This window comes from Barbus barbus (assembly GCF_936440315.1).
Source record: "Barbus barbus genome assembly, chromosome: 3".
Classification (NCBI taxonomy): Eukaryota; Metazoa; Chordata; class Actinopteri; order Cypriniformes; family Cyprinidae; genus Barbus; species Barbus barbus.
Window position 1 is genome coordinate 10239923 of NC_136731.1, and position 19927 is coordinate 10259849.

A 19927-nucleotide genomic window follows, 5' to 3' on the forward strand; every position below is an offset into this window, starting at 1 on the left:
AGCGTCAAGAAAGTGTACTTTGTCGACTTCGCCCCTCTCAACAGGCTGAGCCACAGACGGCACTCTTGGACCACAAGTGTGTGCACATCGCCTTCCCAAGGCACTGCGCTGTGACTTCCGTTGCCCGTAGGGCAAGGCCAGTCGCTGAGCGCAGCTCCTGCGTCAACCTCGGGTTGGTACTACCCTCGTGCATTTACTGCCTTGGCTTGTGTACTCGCAGGATAGCCGTGGCATGCAGGGCAGGGGCGGCATGGCCCGCAGCACTATAAGCTGTGGCCGAGAACGGCCATCAGCCTATAGGCTTTGGGCGGGAGGCGTTTCGCAGGCACAAGTGCACCGCGACCGCTCTCTCCACCTGGGGAATGTCAGCGTCATCCTTAGCCGCCCCGCCATCGAGGGTAGCGAGGATGGAGGAGGCAGACGTGCCGCTTCTGGCCATAAAAAGGGGCCGTCCACGACTTCATCAGCTCCTCGTGCACTTCTGGGAAGAAAGGAACCAGGGCAGGGCGTGGTTGCGAGCCACAGCCTATGCCGAGGAGCCAATCATCTCACCGCGAGGGCTCGGGACTGAGAGGTGTGCACGCCTCCAGCCCGATCTTGAGGGGGGCAGCTGCGCCGAACCTTCATCCTCAGAGGATGATTGCCCATCCCCCGATGCCGCGATCGACATCTAATCCTCTATCGGTGCGCCGAATGAAACTGCTGGGCACGCCGTAAGACGACACAGCAGAATCACCGGGAGCCGCACAGAACAGCTGCTGCAGTAGGAGTGAAAGGTCCGTGGGGACTGGCCCGGCGGAAGGCTCTCACTGTAACCCTCAGATCGCCCAGAGCACTAGCCGATGGTTCTCTGCTCGTGGCAGAGAAGCCAGCGCGGGCAGTGACAGAGGGAGCCCCTCTCATCCCCGTGAGGAGAGAGAGGCGCGATCGCAGCGCTGCTATGGTTACACGCTCAATGAACGCATAAACCATCCACGAACGCAGCTTCAGCGTGCTGGAGCCCCAGACACTGAAGACAACGATCGTGGCTGTTGACGGAGGACAGAAAACGACCGCAACCAAGAGGACACGGCCGGAACAGCGTCTTTTAAAAAGACGTGAACCGACCATGATTTGCTCTTTTAGTTGAAGTGCCCAGGGGAATCGCTGCAGACAGGACACCGCTGTTCGCACCGTGACGCCAACCAGAACAGCTTCCAGACAGATGATGAATGGCTTTGTGGAGATTAACACGTTCATCCACTCAGCTCCGAAGCAAAAATCGGATGAGTGGATGCACCTGTCGCCCTTTTATACCCGTATGCACGGGGAGTGGCTCAGGTATGCAAAATCCACTAGCCAATTTCATTGGCATTTTCTCTTAAGTCAGAGATGATTGGGGCCTCCAAGTAAATCCCCTATGTCGTCACGACATAACTCGTAGTGACCGACAGATAGGGAACCGCATTTCCTGGGTCAGAGCTGGTGCTTTGAGTGTCGAAAGACAAAGAAACGATGTGAAACTAGGCTCTGGTTACGAACCAGCACACAAACTGCTTTGGAGGAAAAGGGGCAGAATGGGTTCACTAGTTAACTGCAATGGTAGGTAAAAGTTTACTGGGAAAAGTCAATACTACAGTACACAGAGAAAGAATATGCAAATTTGAATTCATACAGTACATTTATTTGTGTGGTAGAGTGTTGCATGTAAACAGAAAATTCACATTCGCATGTCTATTTTTACACATTTCTTTCATGAAAAGAGTGAACAGAAAATTGCCACAAAATGACATCCATCAGAGAGAGGGAAAAAATACTATTGTTACAAGTTTCCATCTTCTTAGGTGACATTTGTATGACATTTAACAGATTTTGGATCACTTTGCATGTTAAGACTTACATAATGAAAAAAAAGCGACCAACCGGCAGAGGATTGTGCTTGGTCTTAAAACCTTCCTTGAAGGCCTGTTCACAAACACTTGTCCTCAAATCTGGCCCACTCCTGCAGAGTTTCAAGTCTTCAAGATCATTAGAAAATCATAGGTAGGCGAGTTTAATCAGGGTTGGAGCTAAACTCTGAGGCAGATTGGCCCTCCAGGGAAAGATTTGAGGAACCCTGGTCTAGGTGGTCATATGGCATATGTCTTAAATACGGGACAAACTGCGTTCTGTATGGTTTACATACAGAACACTTCTTTGATGCCTTGAATATAGGACGATTCCATATTATACGGGAAGGTTGGCAACCCTACTTTTGCTCAGCATTAACATGTGCGTCTTCAGGATTCCTTTATGTGTTTCATTTCTGAAGTGTGTCTTGCCAAATGATTCTTAAGGTGTCCTTTCTGCGTAAAACTCTTTCCACACTGAGAGCAGCAGAAAGGCTTTATCCCAGTATGAATTAACATGTGATTCCTCAGGATTCCTTTACATATGAAACTCTTTCCACATTGAGAGCAGGTAAAAGGCTTTACTCCAGCATGAATTAACATGTGAGTGTTAAGGTATCTTTTACGTGTGAAAGACTTTCCACACTGAGAGCAGGTGAAGGGCTTTTCTGAAGAGTGAGTTACCAAATGATCATTAAGATGTCCTTTCAGAGTAAAACTCTTTCCACACTGAGAGCAGCTGAAAGGCTTTATTCCAGCATGATTTAACATATGATTCTTAAGGTGTGTTTTACGTGTAAAACTGTTTCCACACTGAGAGCAGCTGAAAGCCTTTTCTGAAGAGTGAGTTACCAAATGATTCTTAAGTTGTCCTTTCTGTGTAAAACACTTTCCACACTGAGAGCAGCTGTAAGATTTTATTGCATTATGAATTAACATGTGATTCTCAAGGTGTGTTTTACGCATGAAAGACTTTCCACACTGAGAGCAGATGAAAGGTTTTTCTGAAGAGTGAGTTACCAAATGATCATTAAGGTGTCCTCTCTGTGTAAAACTCTTTCCACACTCAGAGCAGCTGAAAGGCTTTATCCCAGAATGAATTGACATGTGATTCTTAAGGTGTGTCTTGCGTGTGAAAGTGTTTCCACACTGAGAGCAGCTGAAAGGCTTTTCTGAAGTGTGAGTTATCAAATGATTCTTAAGTTGTCCTTTCTGTGTAAAACACTTTCCACACTCAGAGCAGGAAAAAGGCTTTATTCCAGCATGAATTAGCATGTGATGCTTAAGGTTTTCCTTACGTTTGAAAGTGTTTCCGCACTGAAAACAGCTGAAAAGCTTTTCCACACTATGGATTCTCATGTGTTTCATAAATCTTCCTTTATGTTTGTAAGTGTTTCCACACTGAGAGCAGATGAAAGGCTTTTTGACTTCTGTTTTATTAATGCTGCAACTTGCTGATTTTTCTCCATTGACATCATAATCTTTCTGATCCCGATGCTTCTCCATCTCATTCAGATCTTGTCTTTCTTCTTTCACTTTCTTCAGGCCTAAAATGAAATCATTAAAAAGATGATGGAACAGTTAGAAAATAACATTTATAATGTTTTCACATTGCAATATATGTCTATTTTCTATCCTGATTTTAATCTCTGATTTGAACACTCTGTTTGTGTGCGACTTCAATGCTGTGACTGGCTCACATCTTTGCATAGGAAGTATTCCATGTGGAACATTCTCAAATACAGTCTCATGGTGTTTACCATTAAGCTGTCGAGATTAACTAATCATGTAAAGTGTTAATTATAGCGTTATATTTAGATCTACTCCCATCACATAAATTGCAGTAGTGAACAAATTACTGTCTGTTTGATCTCATCATTACATCTCGTTTTCTACACTAAACATACAGGGTTCCTACACATTTTCCATTTCAAAATTCCATACTTTTCCAGATTCAAATTTCCAAACCTCTCAGTAGATTTTGAGACCGTATTTAACATAAATGGTTATTCGAACATTATTTTCTGCTTTATATTTGGTATATGAAACAGTCATTTGTAAATATCTTTATTTTCTCAGGGTTTTTTTTTTTTCATTGATTTTCTTGACGTGACAACACACAGAGTCCATAAAATAAAAATGAATAAATAAAAAATACAGACTTTTGCATGCACACAAGAAACATTTGTTGTGCCCTTGAGAAACTTTTCACATGCGCATGGTAATTTTTTACATGCTTACACATAACACTTTCTAGTTTTATATAACCTATTTCCTTTATGCATCACTGCCATCTTACTATTAATAAAACAAGAGCGTGGATGTACATGAATTAACAGATCTACTTGCTCAAAAAGTTGGCTTTTCTAATGGCAGTACCTCTAATATCAAGTCCAATACACATCCTCTGTGGCAGCACAGAAACCATGACACGCAATGGGCTGACGGCATAACATTTGCCAAGTTGAAGGGTTTATAAAAAAGGCAAATACTGTACAAAAAAAAAAAAAGTGTTTAAAATTTGGCTTTTATTAGGGCAGTATGCCATATTTCAAGGCCTTGGGTCCCTTTAACGCATAGTTTGTGGAGGCCAAGAAACCACGCTGTGTAACGGGCTGATGACACAATAGGTGGCTCAGTGTGCATTGTCTATATGCTAAGTTTAACGGTTTCTTGTGCACACATAAAAGTCTGTATATTTTTTTATTTTTGCAAAGGTCCTTGAGGCTATGTAATACGGTGCTATAAGAAGAAACCCAAAATGCTTATAATTCATTCAGTTGCATTTTGACTTTGACTTCTTGTACAATAAACTTATTTTCAATAAATTCTTAAATTTCTATTATAAAAAAAAGTAAATAGGGGGAAAAGTCTGGAAATACAAATATTTTTCCATAATCTGCTTTCTTTTTTCCTTACTTTTCCAAACCCCATAGGAACCCTCTGTAAAGGCCCCGATATACTTCGAACGAAATGATATGACGTCATTTCGAACAAAATCAAGCCAAAACAAAGTTGGTTTTGAGTTTGTTTTGGCAGGTCGAAACAGCTCACCAAAGCGTACTTTCTGGAGGAGTTCGTTTTGGCTCCTAAACACCTTTGAGCTACCATTGGTCCGTGGCAATAATCGGTGGGTATGTTCTGGAGCTCCACCTGCTTTATCGGGCAATCTTTTTTTTCCCTGGTTCGTTTCTCATTCAACAAAGGTAAACATTTTTGTAAAATAATTTTTTTGTAAAAGATTATGGCCGGACGGTCGCACCACATAATATTTTGACACTTTGAATAACAGAAAAATTACAAATAACTAATGTTTTTTGAAAAGTTAAAGTGAGTTTATACATGGGAGAGGCCCTTCATATATATATATGGCATTCTTTTTTTATGCATTTAAACCCATTTTTAACTGAGAAAATGTCAATAAATTATATCTTTGGACAACAGGTTTGTAAACAGGCTCATACACATGCAAAACTGTATCGCACACAAGCTACTGTAGTACATTTATTCAGACCGATTTTTTGTGCACTGTATAGCCCTAATCAAACCAGTTCCAAATTGGAGAAGGAGCTCCTCAATTAGCGATAAACTCCTCCTAAATTTCACATCTGCCTTCCACAATGTCGCTCTGCACTGTCACACACATAAATATGTCAACAACTAGACTTTATTGTTATTATCGTGGGAAGGCTAATTCTTATTGTGGGGAGAATTATATAGAATAGAACAAGATATCCCCCACCCCTAGTTTGAATGAAATATGAACGCAACACAGACCAAATACTTCTAAATGAAGTAATGACAAGATGTGACACTATGCTACATGATTTCACAAAAGGAACAAGTGGTGTCTCCAAAACAAAATGAGCAGAGGGCAAACGTGGAGCAACGAGGAGGTAAAGTGCCTTTTATGAGCTCTTTGTGAGTTCGCAGGTGGTGAAAATAAAATCATATACATGCAACAATAAGCGCTTAGTCCAGCAGTCCGGCATTAGGTGCATGCGGCTTAAAGCGGCACTGAACAGACCAATCAGTGAATGGGTACTTTGATGTCATACACACGCAGTGCTGCTTTAAGTCAAACGCACCTTTTCCTTTTTCTGGAGTGTTTGTGAGTTCTGTCACAAAATATACGTCATTCAACCCGACCAATCAGGTTGTGAACGTATGACTACGCCTTTAGTTTCAGTATCTTTAGGTTCGCTGTCAAAAATGCCTGTGTGAATGCCAAGCAGACCTGGACCCAGGACCAAATGAACCAAACAAACTGAACTACGGGTGTGAACACACCCTAATAATGGTGCATTCACACCAGGAAAGTCCACTAGTTCACTTGCTTTGGTCCGGACCAAATACAATGTCGATTTTGTTTTTTGGTTTGGTGCGGTTCGCTTTCACACTGCCCTTTTTGTAAGTGAACCAGAAACTGTAAACATAATCACACGTGTGCTTAAGGTCATCCAATCATTGTTTTATCTATTCAACCTTATCAGTGTTCGTTTGGAAGTGGACCGAGACCACCTCTTTAGCTGGGTCTTGGTACGGTTGTTTGGCCCGCACCCGAGTGCGATTGCTGTATTCACACCTGCCCAAAATATCCGCACCAAACAGGGAAGCGAACTCGAGTTCGATTCATTCAAATCAAAAAAGGCAGGTGTGAATACACCCTAAATCTTTGTTAGCCTAATGTACCACCAGAGCTGGGAAGATTACTTACAAACTGTAATCCGTTACCGATTGCAAATTACATGACAAAAATTGTAGTTAGTAATGTAATCGATTACACATATTAGGTAATATAATTTCAGACTAGTTTTTGATAAATTTTGACCTCACTAGTTTATCACATTAATTTAAATAGAACAAGAGTAGGAAAATTAAGGCTTACATGCCATTTGTTATAATTAATAGGGATGCACCGATACCTCTTTTTCCAGGACTCGCCCGATACCAATACTTTTATTTTTGTACTTGCCGATACTAAGTACCGATACTTTCATTGCATTTGTAACTTTTTAAAATATTGGGTACAGAAACAAAAAGAGTATAATGTTAGTCAGTTAACTTCATTTACTAAATAGATACACAGTCAAATCAAAACTGATTCAGACACCTTCAACATTTCTCACATTATCACAGTTTATTCTCTATAGTTTAGAAAATGGTAATAAAATATGACAAGAACAAATTCAGCTTGATAATGTCAGATGAATTTGATAGAAAGGTTTGGACAATCAACCAAAAATGATTGAGACAGCTGTTAGTATAACAATATTTACACAACTATCAATACACTGTCGAGCCACCCTTAGCCTTAATTAGGGCCCTATGAAATCCGTTTTATTTTTTCTCAAATTCCGTTTTTTTTATTTTATTTTTAGCCCTTTTGGATTTTTCGGATTTGTTTGTTTTCTTTTCACTTCTAAGCAGTATTGACCTTTAAAAATTCAGTTACACAAACTCACAATTCAGCTTTTTTATTTAAACTGTTAATAAAGCACATTCAAAATTCAGCCAAATCTCTGGCCAAAAATAACAGTAACATGAAGGTAACAGTTACAAAGTAGGGTTGATGAATATTAAATTAAAGAATAATTGTAACCATGCTGCAGGGAGACAGAAACATTGAAACAACGATATGTGCCTGTCAGAACGCCAACACAAAGACATATTACAGCCTAAAAGTATACTGTTAACCCATCATTATCAGTGACCCCTCCATGTAAGCAGAACAATGTATTTTCTATCTACAAAAAAAAAAAAATCACATTATATTTGAATCAGCTGGCCTTTTCCATTACATTAGTGCTCCAACATGGCTCTCTGTAACTGGGCATCAGGGGAAAGATGCAGGATTACACTGCGGAATAAGTATCGATTTCATGTGTACTAACATTTAGCAAAGTACTTTTCTTCATGTATGTGCAGATCGATGTCCAAAGAACACTGACAAAATAGAATTTTTCATAACTTTAAAGTACTTTCTTGAAGATACAAGCAGGCATGTGTTGCTTTCTAAGGCATTTCCCATCTTTTGCCCACATCTCCATTGAAGTACATGATGGTAAGGCACTTGGTGTTGAGCTCAGTAAGAGACTCTCTCTTGTCAGAGAGCAGTGTCTTGTACTTGCTGAAACTCCTCTCACAGTCAACAGAACTGACTGGGAAGTATATGTAGGACATGGCAATGTTTGCAATGCCTGGAAATCTTTGACTTGTACCTTTCCAGTAGTCAGCAAGGTCCAAGGAAGCTGAGATGCCTTCATTTCTGACACAGTGTTGATATGCGGCCCACTGCTCACTGAGCTCTGGAGATGCCGGGGTCCTCAATTCCCACAGTGTGCCATAGGCTTCAATATGCCTTTCCATTGCAGGAGCCTGTCTGGGATCAAACACTCTGATCATCTTGTATATTTTTTTGGCAGGATGGACATCCCAGTTCTTTGAAAATTTTTCAAATGCAATGTGAAATCCATTGTGAAGGTGATCCAACATATCCCTTTTCTTTGGCATTTTCATTTGGTTCAGCAGCTCATCAGTTTTGACCCCAAAGCCAAGGGTTTTGGCTGTTCCATTGACTAAAAAGGAACCAAGATCTTCCATGATGTTGTATGCAGAGACTGGTACAGGAGTGTGGGTGCCCTCCAGCACTGTCAGAGCTGTAACCAGTTTCCCACACCCTTCAGAGATGAAGGTCAGTTTGAAGTGGAGGGCCTCTTGTTTTTCATCGGTTTCAACCAGCTCAATGATGTTTCTTACTGCCTGAGCAGAAGACTTCTCAGCTAAGAAGAACTCCTTGTAGAGGTGGACATGTTCAGCATGGTATTGAACTGCTTCAAACCAGCTATTCCACCTTGTGCTTACAGGCTCAAACCTTGGGTTTCTCAGCCTCCTTCATTGTCAAGAAGTACAACCATCTTCTCTTCCTTGCAGGCTTCTTTTTGAAGAAGACAGACTTAACCCACATCACAAGACACTGCGATCTCGGTTGTCAGAGGTTTCGTCGACAACAACGAAGAATTTCTTTCCACGGATCTCTTGCAGCACTTTTTGCATGTGCTGGTCAAAGACCCGCGGCAGGTGGGTCTGCCTGAGGCTGCTGGCGTTTTCTGGGAGTGCACCTCCCTGCTTGCAATGTTTAACAAGAAACGGACGTATCCTCTTCATTTTCTCAAGCGGTATGTCAGCTTCAGCACACATTGCAACAAAATCTTCCACAAACTCACGCCTTGCTTCTGTTGATTTTGTCGTTGCCTCAATGGTAACCTGGAGGGATTTGCCCGCTGTGGATTTAGCTTTGTTCTTGAGATGAACTTTTGATATCAAATGGTCGTTACATGTGTCTTTGCGTGTCCAGTCAACAGTATGTTGACAAAACTTACAAAAAAGTTGTTGTCCAGACTCATAGTAGTCGTTGGGGTATTGTTCAGCCCGGTATTTAGCATTCAATTGAGAGTTTCTTAATTTTTTCGACACCGTTATCTTATCAGGAGCCACTCGCTTTGACATTTTTTTCCTTGCGCGGGAACGTAAGGACGTATGGTTACTAGGCAACATGTTTAACAATGCCATTTGGCCACGGTTTAGGTAGAGACCTTTCTACGTTTGTTGTTTTAAACTGAAAAAATGAGAAAGAGGTAAAAAAATTTTTTTATTTAATATGTCAACAAAATATATGCATATTCCGTGCGATTCCGAGAATTCCGTTTTCATGTGTAAATTCCGTGATTCCGTCCGCGTTTTCCGCATCACGGAAATCATAGGGCCCTACTTAATGACAGCCTGTAGTCTCCTGGACATGCTGTCAACCAGGTTCATGCAAACCTGAACATAAATTTTTTCCCAGACTTGGTCTAAATAATTTTTTGTCCCAAATTTGTATCAATTTTACTGGTATTCTACTGTATGAAGAATTTTTGGTTATAATATGTCACAGTTTACTTTATTTTGCTATCCTCACTTACTTAAATGAGCTATAGTGTCCTGCACCCACTAGTAAAAAAAATATAAAAAATTATATCTGATGTCTGAATGATATTTGGTTTGACTGTATATCATTCGGTTATTTTCACACTGAATTATGCCCATTAAAATGTATTTTACACGTTTTGCTACTTTCACTGTTCATTTTTTTTGCTCTATGGTACATCATCTTTAATTTAATAGCATTAGCGCTGCTCCATTGCAGCGGCTCAGTACTGTAATCACGCGTTTTGCTATAATATTGCAGGGAACCACTCGTTATAAATCTCCTAAATGTGATATTTTCAGAAATAAGTCACTTTTTTTTTTACACGATTTATATTCCAGAGCCACTCATTTAATGCAGAAACACTCATGAAGCAAGCAAAACTTGCACACGTATTTGTATTGGTGCAGAATGAGAGAAACAAGTACAGCCTAGCGCATTTCAAACAGGCTGTTAGTTTCACTTTTGCCAGAAAGTCGTTTATGCTTAAGGTTGAAAATAAATTCTGTTTATAGTCAATATAAACTGTCTTACATTTACGATTTAGTTTTAAGCCAAATGATGCTATGTGAGCGAACATCAATAAAGATCACACAATAGAAGTGCGTGCGCTCTCTCTTTCTCTCCCTCCCTCCCTTTAAGTAACTTGTGTATTGTTTTACTTACTTGTTTTTGACATATCCGACCGAACTACAAACTATCCAGTGATGTTTGTGAGAAAGGGATATTCACTCGATGAGCTCGTGCATTGCACCACCGCACGCTCAATCCACTCATCGTGCTTTGCTTAGCCCATCAGCTATACAGGCGTTAATTCTGAATGTTTAACATTAAATTCATTTAACTTCGTAGACATCCTTAATCTCTAATAACTCCATTCTGCTGTCTGTTGTCGGTGTTTCTTTGTCTGAATATGGCACTTATTTGCTGTGTGGTATCGGTGTTTGGTATCGGGCCATTTTAACGAGAACGAGTACAGCTCAGTATCGGGACCTGATTGCACAGACACAATTTAAACTGAACTGAGCTGGACGATGACATCACTGAATTCAATAATGAAATGCCTTTAACTGAAAATTGAGTGTCATTTTACACTATTTTCCTATTTTGATATTGTGCAGTTGCTTTGACACAATTTATATGGTTAAAAGTGCTATAAAAATAAAGGTGACTTGACTGATACCGATACCAGTACCGATATCGGTGCATCCCTAATAATTAACAACGTGAATTGTATTTAATTGATATCACATCAAATTAGTCAAAATTATTTGAAAATCATTTTAACAATCAAACTAAAACACTTACTAGAAAGGATGAAATATTTTGTTTACCTACATATCATTTGACCATTAACAAATGTCAGAGAACAGTGAACATGGAAATGCGATGCTTAATTAGTAAAATCTAAGAGGTACTTCAAGTAAATTAGGTTCAAGAGACAAATGACCAAAAAAAAAAAGTTGGGGAATTCCTGCACTGCATGTAATTAATGTGAATTTGTGAAATTAATGTGTCTGAAAGACAAAAGCCTTCCAAAGACATAGTAATACATGGATAAATAAGATAGTGTGTGATAACAATCAACATGTTCATCAGTAGTTGATGCAATGTTGAAACATAAAACATGAATGATTTTTGTAAATCCAGCAGCTCTTTGTGTGAATGTCCACAAAACTGGAAGATTTTCTGGATGCGTAAGCAGAAGGCTACTTTAGAAAGAAACATTTAAAAGATGAAAAAGCAGAATTAAGGAGAATCAATAAACTACGAATAATGCATTGCTATTGTGTATATATGTAATCATGCAATCAATAAAAAAATAATCAATCAATAAATTGGACTACATAATCTAGATTACACATAATCAGTTATTACTCAGCTCTGTGTACCACAAAGTGTCATTAAAGATGAATGAAGAATAAACACCAACCTCCTTGTTCCTCGTGTTTTACTCTCCAGGTTTCTGGTTCCTCGTGTTTTATTCTCCAGGGTTCTGGTTCCTCCTGTTTTATTCTCCAGGGTTCTGGTTCGTCCTGTTTTATTCTCCAGGGTTCTGGTTCCTCCTGTTTTATTCTCCAGGGTTCTGGTTCGTCCTGTTTTATTCTCCAGGGTTCTGGTTCCTCCTGTTTTATTCTCCAGGGTTCTGGTTCCTCCTGTTTTATTCTGCAGGGTTCTGGTTCGTCCTGTTTTATTCTCCAGGGTCCTGGTTCACTCGTGTCCTCCTCTCTCTCTTCTTTAATAAAGACCATCTTCACAGAAGATCTCAGTTCAGATGATACTCCTCCAGATATTCCTGCTTGTTTCAACACTTAGTCATGACTATGAGGATGAGAATATTACAAGTATTTACTGATCTGACTCAAAAACTGTATTTTTGTATTTACAGAAACAACATTTCTAATCCGTTTGTATTAAGGCAGCATCACCACAAAACAGAGAGCAATGAAACTAATCTTCTTCCTCTGAGGTTTGATGGTGTTTGGCAAACAAATGCATGTGTTTTAGCGCCACCCGCTGGACTGGAGTGAAGCATCGAGAGGAGCGGATGAGGGAGGGTAAAATTACTTGCATTGTTCTGTTTTCCTTTACAAATAAATGAAAATAATTTATAATTATAGACTCGAATAGCATTTGATCAACACCCACAATCTTCGTGAGGATTAGAAGACAAAAATGAGAGAAGTCAAATATTTAAGTGAAAATCACACAAGGACCATTTTCTGCTATTTTCTTCCAAAACCCTTCCAAAAAAAAAAAAATATTTTAAGTTTTGTTTTTATCTGCACAAGCTGTTTTTTCTAATGTACACAAACCCATTTTTATTTATTTTTTTAAAGGCGACTCAAACCTCAAGCTTATCAATTTTCTATGATGCAATTTATTAAACAATAGGAACCAAACTCAATTTAAAGGGCACCTATTATGCAAAATCCACTTTTAGATAGTATCTCTAGCAGTACAAGTACTCTACAACTACTGTAGGATATACAAGCATTAAATAAAAATATCAAAAAGTTCTTATATCACAGGGTTCCTACACATTTTCCAAAATTCCATACTTTTCAGTAGATTTTCAGACCATATTTAACATGAATGGTTCATAGAGTATTATTTTCAGCTTTATATTTGGTAAGGTTTAGTGTATTTGATATATTTGGTATAGTGCATTTGGCGGTGTAAAAGTATTTGGTGACTAGTACAGTCATCTGTAAATATTTTTATTTCCCATTGATTTTCTTTATGTGAAAACATACAGAGCCCCTAAAAATAATTGAAAAAAAGGACTTTTACATGTACACAAGAAACTATTCACATGCGTATGGGAATGTTTTGCATGCTTACGCATTATAGTTTCTAGTTTTATACAACCTACTTCCTTTGTGCATCACTATTTTATTTTGCACACACTATTTTGCCATCTTACTATGAATAAAACGATAGCATGGATGCACATGAATTAACATATCTATTTGCTCAAAATGTGGCGTTTCTTATGGTAATACCTGTAATATCAAGACCTAATGTCCAATTTAGCACATCCCCAACAAACACAGAACGTTCCCGTATGGTTCCCATTTTGGTTATTTTTTGGGAACCAAATAAGAACGTTCTAGGAACTTTCCCTGTAGGTTATTTTTTTAAATAACCTAAAGAGAACCTTCCCAGAACATTCCTTGCAGGTTATTTTTAGGTTCTATTTTTATAACCTAAAGGGAACGCTCCGTTCTATTTTTCTTAACATGTAAACCAATTAAAACGTTGCAAATGTTTCGTGTGCTTTAACAGCAGTGATCAAATGCTTAATTACATGACCACTATCAGGTAGTAGAGGGCGCTCATTGATTGGCAAAGTCTTTTTTTAGTTCATTAAATATTTGTGCTTCCTGTTTTCTATTTTTTATTTACTTTTGAAAACAAGAACTATAATTAAATAAATATAGAGTATTGCAAAGATCCCTTTTAAAACCTTTTTTTTCTTTAGCATGTATCAAAATGAAGTTATATTACATTTGACATTGGCAAAAATGTAGTTTTTAGTATTTTTTATTTTTTTTTTAAATAGTGTATCAGACATAGAGGATGGTCATGCACAATGTTTTAGTGTTGCCTTACCATTTTCCTTGAAGGCCCCCAACATTGCGCTCAGGTCTTAGCAAATTACCAGTCATCTTAAGAGTTGAATCAGGTCTGTTACCACTTTTATTTTCAAACAGTATTTACAAGCATATATTAAAAACATATCACCTCACAAAGGTTTATCCTCATGCACAGAATCATGATAATAATCACTATTTATTTCCAGATACTTCTTGACAATTTTACAGTGCTGAATCCCATCATCTGATAACTAACATAAGTGGAATCAATTGTAAGACTGTACATAAAATTATATTATATAAATGTCCTTCTAGAATGAAATTATATGGGATGCTTTTTTGGAACATTGGTGTCCTGGCCAAATTCCCTCCACTTGCCCTTATCTATCATGGCCTCCTAATAATCCCACTCCACTTGATCGGCTCTATACTCTCTTCCTCTCCACCTGTGGCTGGTGTGTGGTGAGCGTACTGGCGCTGTTGTCCTGTGGCATGCCGTCGCATCATCCAAGTGGATGCTGCGCAGGCACGTGCAGAGGGGGGGGCGAAGGGTGCTTGAGCACCTGCCCCTTTGCCCCTTGATGCCCAAAGTGCCCTTTTGTCAAGAGGATTTTTTATTTTTTTTTTATTAAACGCTCTTCTGTGAAGGCCTGCCCAATCTAACTATTAGTAAAATTAATGATTAATAATTTGGCCGTAAATAAAATCACCCACATGATAACCTTTCACCTGAGCACCTCATCCGGAATGATCCCTCACGCTCAGGCAGCACTTCAATATCGTCCGCGCCACGGTTGCAACTTAAGTAAGTGGGGTTCTCAGCGGAGTGGTGTGCTTGTTTACTTATCATTATTATTATTTTACAAGAACAACGTGAAGAGAACATGCATTGCACACACAGCTTTTGTTTAAATCGCTGTGTTTAGCTTGCAGCTAACGCCACTTCTTAACGTTATACGCACGCAGCAGGACCATAAACAATGATGCATGTTCACTTCGTTCATGCTGTGTCGGGACTGGTCTTTTTAATGTCATTTGACTAAAATCTATTCATACTTTGAACTTTTATTGTTACAGTATTTATTAAAAAATCTAGAGTGCCTTAAAGTAATTACCTCAAAACTGGTAAAACAAGGTTATACTGATTTTCTCATTCTCTGAATTTTACTTTACAGAGGATGGAGGATTATCAATACTGTTTTTTCATTCAAAAATGAATAAATTCAGAACAGGATTAGAATAAAATTATATTTTAAATATGACAATTTTTTTCCCTGCAAAAGCAACAGTAGTGTTTACAGTAGCAAAAACACCTTAGCCTGTAAAGTCAATAACATCTCTCTGGAAATAAATTTAGGGAAAAAAACTTTTTTTTAGGGACATGACCAACAGGAAATTGCTGTTGTAAATGCCTACAACAACTCCTCCTTCACTTATTGGTAAGATTAATGCTACTCTGTGATATTTAGTAGGTGCCAACAGAAAGAACACACACTTTAGATTTTTTTTTTTTATTTATTTAGATTTTTGATTAGACAAAATCAATCAAAAACCAAATATCAGAATCAGAATCAGAAAGAGCTTTATTGCCAAGTGTGTTTGCACACACAAGGAATTTGTCTTGGTGTTATGAGCTACCAGTACAGAAAGTACAAACATAGTGCAGACAACATATAATTAAGGTGATAAAGAACACTAATGAAGAGAATATACAATAATTAAGAATAACAATAGTAATAAAAATAAAAATATACAGAAAAGAGACTTGGCCATAGACAGAACTGTAAATGTGCATGTGTCCTATGTACAGATGAAGGTTTGATGGGTTATTTACAGATGTACAGTACCGGGGTGTGTTATGTGTTGTTAAGGTGGGATACGGCCTGGGGGAAAAAACTGTTCTTGTGTCTGGCTGTTCTGGTGCTCAGTGATCTGTAGCGCCGGCCAGAGGGCAACAGTACAAAGAGAGAGTGAGCTGGGTGTGAGGGGTCCAGAGTGACTTTCTTAGCCCTTTTCCTCACTCTGGAGGTGTAAAGTTCTTGGAGGCTGGGCAGAGGGGCACCGATAATTCTCTCAGCAGTCCTAACTGTCCGTTGTAGTCTTCTGATGTCTGTTTTGGTAGCTGAACCAAACCAAACAGTTATAGAAGAACATAGGACAGACTCGATGATTGCAGAGTAGAACTGTTTCAGCAGCTCCTGAGGCAGGTTGAACTTCCTTAGCTGGCGGAGGAAATGCAGCCTCTGCTGGGCCTTTTTCGCAATAGAGTCAATGTGATTGTCCCACTTCAGGTCCTGAGAGATGGTGGTGCCCAGGAATCTGAATGACTCTACTGAAGTCACAGTGCTGTTCATGATGGTGAGTGGGGGGAAAGCAGGGGGGTTTCTCCTGAAGTCCACTATCATCTCCACAGTTTTGAGCGTGTTCAGCTCCAGGTTGTTAAGACTGCACCAGACAGCCAGCTGCTCAACTTCCTGTCTGTAAGCAGACTCGTCACCGTCCTTGATGAGGCCTATGACAGAGGGGTCCTTTGATGTGCAGTCATTCGTGTAGAGGGAGAAGAGCAGTGGGGAGAGAACGCAACCCTGAGGGGCGCCAGTGCTGATGGTGAGAATCCTGGATGTGAGTTTGCCCAGCCTCACTAGCTGCTGCCTGTCTGTCAGGAAGCTGGTGATCCACTGACAGATGGAGGAGGGCACAGAGAGCTGTCTCAGTTTGTCTGAGAGAAGGTCAGGTATGATGGTATTGAAGGCCGAGCTGAAGTCCACAAATAAGATCCTTGCATAATTCCCAGGTTTGTCGAGGTGTTGCAGGATGTAATGCAGTCCCATATTGACAGCGTCATCCACAGACCTGTTTGCTCTATAGGCAAACTGAAGAGGATCCAGCAAGGGTCTAGTGATGTCCTTCAGGTAGGCCAGGACCAGTCTCTCAAGTGACTTCATGACCACAGACGTGAGTGCGACAGGTCTGTAGTCATTAAGTCCAGTGATTTTGGGCTTTTTGGGGACGGGAATGATGGTGGAGCGTTTGAAGCAGCGGGGAACTTCACACAGCTCCAGAGATCTGTTGAAGATTTGTGTAAAGATGGGGGCCAATTGGTCAGCACAGACTTTTAGACAGGCAGGTGAAATACCGTCTGGTCCTGAAGCTTTCCTAGATTTCTGTTTTCTGAAGACCCGGTTCACATCCTCTACACAGACTTTAAACGCAGGTAGAATGGTGGGGGAGGGAGTAAGGGGGGTTGCAGGGGGGGAAGGTGAATGTGTGAAGTGCAGATCAGAGCGGGTGCTGGGTGTCAATCTGGCCTTTTCAAATCTGCAGTAAAACACATTGAGATCGTCAGCCAGTTGTTGATTCTCTGCAGACTGTGGGGGTGGTGACTTGTACATGGTGATGTTCCTCAGACCAGTCCATACCGACGCCGGATCGTTGGCTGAAAGTTCTTTTTTCAACTTCTCAGAGTAGTTCTTTTTAGCCACTCTGATCTCCTTTGTTAGTCTGTTCCTGGCCTGGTTATACAAGATTTTATCCCCACTTCTGTAAGCGTCCTCTTTGGCCTGACGAAGCTGTTTGAGTTTCCCAGTAAACCACGGTTTATCATTATTGAATGATAAGAATGTCCTGGTGGGGATGCATATATCCTCACAGAAACTGATATATGATGTTACAGTCTCTGTGAGTTCATCCAGATCGGTGGCAGCGGCTTCAAAAACACTCCAATCAGTGAGGTCAAAACAAGCTTTTAAATCTTGCTCTGCTTCATTAGTCCATCTTTTAACAGTTCTTAATACGGGCTTAGAAGATTTGAGTTTTTGCCTATAGGTCGGTATGAGATGAACCAAACAGTGATCAGAGAGCCCCAGAGCTGCCCGTGGGACAGAGTGATATGCATCCTTAATTATTGTGTAACAATGATCCAATATATTACTGTCTCTGGTGGGACATGTAACGTGCTGTCTGTATTTTGGCAGTTCGCGGGAGAGATTTGCTTTATTAAAATCTCCAAGAATGATTAAAAAAGAGTCCGGGTACCTTTGCTCTGTTTCAGATATTTGTTCAGCCAGCTGTTGCATCGCGGCGCTCACGCACGCGTCCGGAGGCACGTACACATTCACGAGAATGAAGGAGGAAAACTCTCGGGGCGAATAGAACGGCTTACAGTTTATGAAGAAGGCCTCCAAATTAGGAGAACACATCTTCTTCAGAGTTGTTACATCTGAACACCAACCTTCATTTATGTAGAAACATAGTCCACCACCTCTCGTTTTCCCCGTTAGCTCCGTGATGCGGTCTGATCTGAACAGCTGATATCCCGGCAAATGAAGCATGTTATCCGGGATGTTTTCACTCAGCCAGGTTTCAGTGAAGCACAATGCAGCAGAGTTTGAAAAGTCCTTATTTGTGTGGGTGAGGAGAAGTAGTTCATCCATTTTGTTAGGAAGGGATCGGAGATTCGCTAGATGAATGCTTGGGAGCGCAGTTCGGAAGCCGCGTTCGCGGAGTTTAACCAGCGCGCCGGCGCGCTTCCCTCTTTTCCGTCTGAGCGCGCGTTTGACTAGGACTGCTGCCCCTCCGACCAAAACATCCAACAAAGCGTCTGAATAATCAAAAACCGGAAAAAAATTGTCCGGTGTGTGTTGCCTTATGTCCAGTAGTTCGTCTCTGGTAAAACTGACAGTAGGAGAATGACTAAACACAGAACAAACAAACAAAAACAACAAAAGTACGGGAGCGTTCCACACCACAGCAGCCATACTCGGCGCCATCTTGAGATATTAAATATATTTCAGATACACAGATTCACATACTCATATATTTCAGAGTCACAATGCAAAATATGAAATCATCATCACAATATTGCATATTGTCTATCTTTCTGTTTTCTGACCCTTATCCTTGCCATGGCCACCCTCATCCTTTCCCCCCCATTAATGTTTCCTTCTCAGATTATTTCCCACGCTTTTTTAAATCTGGTATCTTATTTTCTCTACCTGCAGCTCTTGGTGTGCAGCGGCCTCTCTGAGCATCTCCCTCTCATTTTCTCTTAGTAGTCAGCCTTGGCAACAGCTGCAGCACTAGATCAGGTCAGTCACAGTGAGCCAGTTCCAAACACTGTCATCAATCTTTACATCTTGTCATGGTCACATAACAATTGTTTAATCAGCTAATATATCTCCTATGTTTGTTTTAATGTCTGTAGTCTCAGATCACCTCCAGCAGTATCAGCAGCAACAGCAAAGGCAGCAACCGCAGCAGCATCCCCAGCAACCCCCTCAACATCAAATGTTCCCTGTAAGTTAACCTGTTACCGTTCACCAGAGCGACCTCGCACTGAACGATCTTTGTTTGCATGTGTCATTGTTTTCTAATAGAATAAATGAAACGGGACAAAGTTAATCTTGTCAAACTATATATCATTCTGAGGGTCTAAGCCTCAAGCATCGACGACAGATCGCTGTTTTTCGATGGAAAGCTTATAAGGAATGAGTGGCACAAATTTGCTACATTTGTGTAAGCAGTACACATCCAAACACGCAGAGTAAAAAAGCCGTACGTACCTTTATCATTGTAATAACGAGCCACAAACGCGTCCACTGCTGAAATCCCAGTTTAGTTAGAGAGGTAAGGGTCCACAGAAAAACATCCCAGCGAGCACTTTTAGTCCAGCGAAACAATAACGTTGTAATAAGGATGAAAATTCCTTTGTTTACGTTTCATTTCTTCAGAGAGTTATTGTTCGCGTCCGTTATGGAATAAATTACGCTCAAAAACAGCGTCTTGGTGGTAAAAAAACAAAACGATGTTACAGCATACGGTTTTACAAAAATAATGAGACCGTCTACTGAAAAAAAAGTCTCAGAAAAGCGGAATATAGATTATTTGAATTTGGCGCTCCCTCCTGCGAGCTCTGACGCGGGCTATGACGCTGTCATCTGAGCGGGGCGTAACTTAGCGATCTGCTTTATCCATAAAAAACTGTTTTTTTT

The 19927-nt window shown here is 40.2% G+C and overlaps 1 protein-coding gene and 1 long non-coding RNA gene across 2 annotated transcripts in view; one reads left to right on the forward strand and one right to left on the reverse strand.

The window, feature by feature from the left end:
- Nucleotides 1-19927, forward strand: part of LOC306855355 — a 1003769-nt gene that overhangs the window by 186631 nt on the left and 797211 nt on the right. The window lies entirely within an intron of this gene.
- Nucleotides 1645-12314, reverse strand: LOC306854188 (uncharacterized protein). Its single transcript, XM_079392011.1, has 2 exons — nucleotides 11771-12314; nucleotides 1645-3415 (listed from the first exon to the last, which is right to left on the reverse strand). Exons 1-2 carry the CDS (start codon nucleotides 12087-12089, stop codon nucleotides 2259-2261), a joined length of 1476 nt encoding a protein of 491 aa, XP_079248137.1. The 5' UTR covers nucleotides 12090-12314; the 3' UTR covers nucleotides 1645-2258.

Bases quoted from the DNA above. Each gene is read 5' to 3' on its own strand.
- LOC306854188 (XM_079392011.1), bottom strand. From the start codon at position 12,089: ATGGTCTTTATTAAAGAAGAGAGAGAGGAGGACACGAGTGAACCAGGA. The intron at 3,416-11,770 runs GTTGGTGTTTAT...ATTTCATTTTAG, and splicing joins AAAACACGAGGAACAAGGAG to GCCTGAAGAAAGTGAAAGAA.